This window comes from Coloeus monedula, assembly GCF_965178545.1.
Source record: "Coloeus monedula genome assembly, chromosome: 3".
Taxonomy (NCBI): Eukaryota; Metazoa; Chordata; class Aves; order Passeriformes; family Corvidae; genus Coloeus; species Coloeus monedula.
In genome coordinates, this window is record NC_138783.1 from 26533909 (window position 1) to 26538249 (window position 4341).

Consider the following 4341-nt stretch of genomic DNA (forward strand, 5'->3'; position numbering starts at 1 on the left):
TGACCATAGACAATTTCTGCTCTGCCTTGACCCAGAAGCCACAGCAATGAAGCTCCACACTGCAGCAATCCTGCTCCTCTTCTGGCTTGGCATCTTCACTGTGCACACAGTTAAAGGTAAGTTTGCAACTTGAGAGGAATAGCTCCACATTGCACCTGTGGTCTCATGAGCAGCATTCAAAGAGCTGATTTATAAGATATAGCTCACAAGAAATCCAGATGAAAACTGCAAGAATGGCAGCTTTATGGGGGATTTCATCTGATGTCCTGCCAGACAGTGCTTGGTTTCTGCTTTAATGCAGGGAGAGATTCTGTGCCTGGGAGCACTTTAAAGGGTTTCTGTGCAATATTCTCTCTCTCAACATCATAAAATCTTGAAGGCACAATGTCTTTTAGTCTCACTGATGCCATATACCTGGGTGTACTATAGGTTAATAACATCTCATGAAAAATATTTCTTGAATAAGATGTACATTTTTTCCTTTTTCCAGATAGTTTACTTTTATATGAATTCTTTTGTATTGTTTGTTGCTGGTCTTTCACTAACTATATAGCCTTCATCCCTCTAATGTCCCCATTTCAAAAAGTTCTTCCAGTTCTGTATCCCATATTGTGCATTTGCTTGTTTCTCAATAAACCATTTAGAGCAGACAGGGAAATTATGAACCATAACTAAGAAGGAGAGAAGCAGATTTATACAATATCTTCTCTCTTTTCACTGAGTCATGCAATCAAACATCCTTGAGACCAGTTATGAGCACTGGGATGAGCCATGTTTATTGGCCATGCTTTAAGTAAGTTTGTCTATAGTGGTGTTTAGCTCACTGACTTTTGAATTAGGCTCCATGTATCGTGGAGAAACATGAACATAGACCCATTAGCACACATCACCTCATCACAATTAGATTTCACACAAAGCACTGATATGCAAGCCATATGCAAACCCACAAAAACGCACTCAGAAACACAGAGAAAAGGTATCCTCACAAAACCACACCAAAACCCAACTGAGAGCTGCTAAGCATTTACAAGACTATGAAGCTGCACAGCCTTTATGCTGACCCACTGCCTCTCCAACTCCATCCCACTACACGCCCCAATTTGGATCGGTGACGCTGCTCTTCATCCTGGCAGCAGTGGCTCCGTATCACGCACTGCCAGTTGCCAGTGTCATTCTCCAGGCTGTGTAATTGGCCATAAGTATCACCAAGTCTGGAAAAGCAAACCGAGATGGTCTACAAGAGAAAGGAAAAAGAGCTAGAAAGAATGCTAAAGAAACCAAATACACCGGGGGGAAAAGGGTAGCTATAGGTGCAGAGCAGTTGGGGTTTGTTCCCAGGCTTAGAGAAGCTCTGCTGCTATTCTCTGCATCCATTCCCCAAAGATTGTGTAGTAGCAGAGGAAATATTTCCAGGACTAGTAAGGATTGCTTGGCTGTCTTTGAGCTCTTTTAATGCCACATTTTGAAAACCAGTCTGAGGCAGGAAGAAATGTGAAATGAATCATATAAAATACTACATTGTGATACTCACGACTAAAGCAAGAGCAAGAGAGCTATTGCTTCAGGCAAACAAAATCTCAGGAATTAGCAGCTCTGCCAGTACCTGTGCACTGGCTATCCCACAGCTTCTCCAAGACTGATGTGTGTTTGTCTCAGCTATTCCAATTATTTCAAACAAAGAACAGCTCACACATAGTGAGACTATGTGCAGCAGGTTTCATGTTTAACAAGGTGCACCAGAACAGCTCTCGGACTTTTCTCAAGCCAGTGGCTCTATAAATTCTTTATAAATAAACCGCAGAGTAGAGCAGAGTTCTGTTTGTCCCCCACATGCTTTCCCAAACCTGTCTTTCATGAATGAGACAAAACCAGAAACTAGCAAGTGGAGGCTTAACTAATGTATGCCTACGCTTCATCTCACCTAAATGAGCTCCCATTTTAAGTTATCACCACGTAAGAAAACGAGTGCCCAGAAAATTTTACGCCAATATTGTGATCCTCCTCTTTAACCACCAGTACATTTCTCTGAATTGTATAAAAATCTTGGAGGAAAGCAAGGATTAAGTAGCACTCCACTGCCTATGAAATCAGTCATAGCCAAAGGATATATGCACTGATTCTTCTGGCAGATTTCTCTCTCTTTCTGTCAACAGTGTTTGTTAACTACTTTTGAATGTGAGAGAAGTAGCCTTGCTTTCCTTTTCTTCACTTGGAAAGTGGGAGGAATTACTGATCCATTTTCAAATGATATGTGGAAATCCACCCAATAATGTTCCATTTCTAAGCACTACCTCCACATGGGTACTTACTTGCAGATAATGCAGACCTAATTATGAATGATATCAAACAGCTTTTTTGCTATGGAAGCAGTGACTCCCTAGAGATAGACAACACTTTAGTGATGGTGAGATGCATCACAGAAAATATCTGAAGCTCTCTGGTATAACTGGTAGTGTGGCTGTATATCATGGGACACTCATGGTCTAAGCACAATCAGAAATCTTCTGGAATTCTTAGTTTATTAAGCAATTATGGCTAAATATCCATAAAATATTTATTCCTTTTTCATTTATCTATTTTTCCTTTCTAGGAAGTGCTAGTAGTCAGTCCATGCGCAAATACAGTTGTGCAACTCTGTCTCCAAGGCAACTGAACATCCGAAATCTCATAAGCTATGAAAAGCAACAAGTACCAATAGATGCCATCATGTAAGTACCCAATGCACCCTTCACCTTCACACTTATCTATGCAAGCAACAGTATCATCAAATAGGGAACGGGCATCAGAATTCAAGTCATGGCCCAACTCACTAAATCGGGCTAGTTCAGGTCACCCTTCCAGTTCTTCCATCAAGGAGTCAGCTGGCAGCCAAGGGAGTGAGGGGAGAGGAGGGGGCCTCAAAAAGTTGGGAGATGTGTGCTGCTCATGAATAATGGCGGGAAGCTCACTGACCAGTCACATCTTTGTGCCCAGTGAGTGGGCAAACATCTCAGCAAGGGTGGAGCAGTCAGAGGCCCTGTGCATGAACTGAATCAAGGGGAAAGTCCACGTGAAAAGGATGTGGGGTAGCTCTGAGGACTCCTAGGAGCTGTGTTTGGTTGTTTGAGCTCACAAGCATGTGTCTTTATCAAATCTGGGCTCTGCTCCTGGGAGACTAATGTTCCTCATGATTTAAAATAAAATCCCAGAATAGCAGGTACGCTCGATTATCTTAACATCAGCAAATATGTACATGACCATGTCTGCCATAAAGACAGAAATAATGTTTCTAACTGTTGTTATTCCAACTAAAACCTACAAACTCCAGCATTTGATATTGTTTTACCATATTTTTCCTTATGTTCTACATCAAAACCAAAACCAGCAGATCCGGGTTTAGCAACGGAATTTAACACCCACCTGGTTTGCTTTCCTTTTTCCTATAGGTTTATCACTGCAAAAGGTATCAGGATCTGTGTAGGTGCTAATCAGCAATGGGTGCAGACTGCTATGAGGAGAATAGATGAAAGACGGGCTGCCAAACGCAGATAATCCAAGCATCTAAGGCCAACTATCTCGAATCATCATCAGTGCTGCAGATAACAAGGAAGAAAACCTTACTACCTGCTTTTGTTTCTTATTTATTAAGTGGCAATAAAGTCTTGGAAAAAAACAAACTCACCAGAATCTATTCATCACTGTTTGAATGTCTGCAGACTTCTTCATTTTATGGTTGTACTCTATTAGTCTGGATTTTTCTGAAATGTTTGCTAATATTTATTTACAATTGAATGTAGATATCATCTCACCCTTGCTGTCCTGACCAGGATGGCCTTTAACAGGGAATGACTGATAGTTTTACAGAGTGTAGTGAAGACGACCTCCCACAGAGCTGGAAGAGTGCAGACCTCCATTCTCATGAAGATCAGAGCATTCTACACTGAGTGCTGGTTTTAAGAAGGTGCTGTATAAGTTAGTTTTTCATACCTATATAATCTATACACAAACTGATTTCATACTTCAGGCTATCTACTGATCAGCAACATATTCAGATGATCCTTGAGACTTCTATTTTTACACACAGTATTGCACTATTAGCTCAGTTCACAAAGATGTGTGAATATTCTCACCAAGGGATGATGAGGAGTAATTCAGTGTAGCTCAGTGAATGCAACCCTCTTCAGTCTTGTCCTGGAGATGCCTTATCCTACCAATGACATCTGTGAAGTTACTTCAGTTTCACCTCATGTGAGACAAACCTGAAACAATTGGTTTGCTTTTTCCATTGCTTTTCTCTGAATAAGAACAATCCATGTCTGGAATGGAATCTGTATTTCACAAACTCATGGGAACTCCCTGCCC

The 4341-nt window shown here is 41.1% G+C and overlaps 1 protein-coding gene across 1 annotated transcript; it reads left to right on the top strand.

Moving 5' to 3' along the window:
• LOC309570760 (lymphotactin-like) lies at positions 1-3531 on the top strand (the record flags this gene model as incomplete). Its single annotated transcript, XM_082277773.1, has 3 exons — positions 1-116; positions 2591-2708; positions 3426-3531. The coding sequence occupies exons 1-3, from the start codon at positions 47-49 to the stop codon at positions 3529-3531; spliced, it is 294 nt and encodes a 97-aa protein (XP_082133899.1). The 5' UTR covers positions 1-46.
• Positions 3532-4341: the final 810 nt, after the last annotated feature.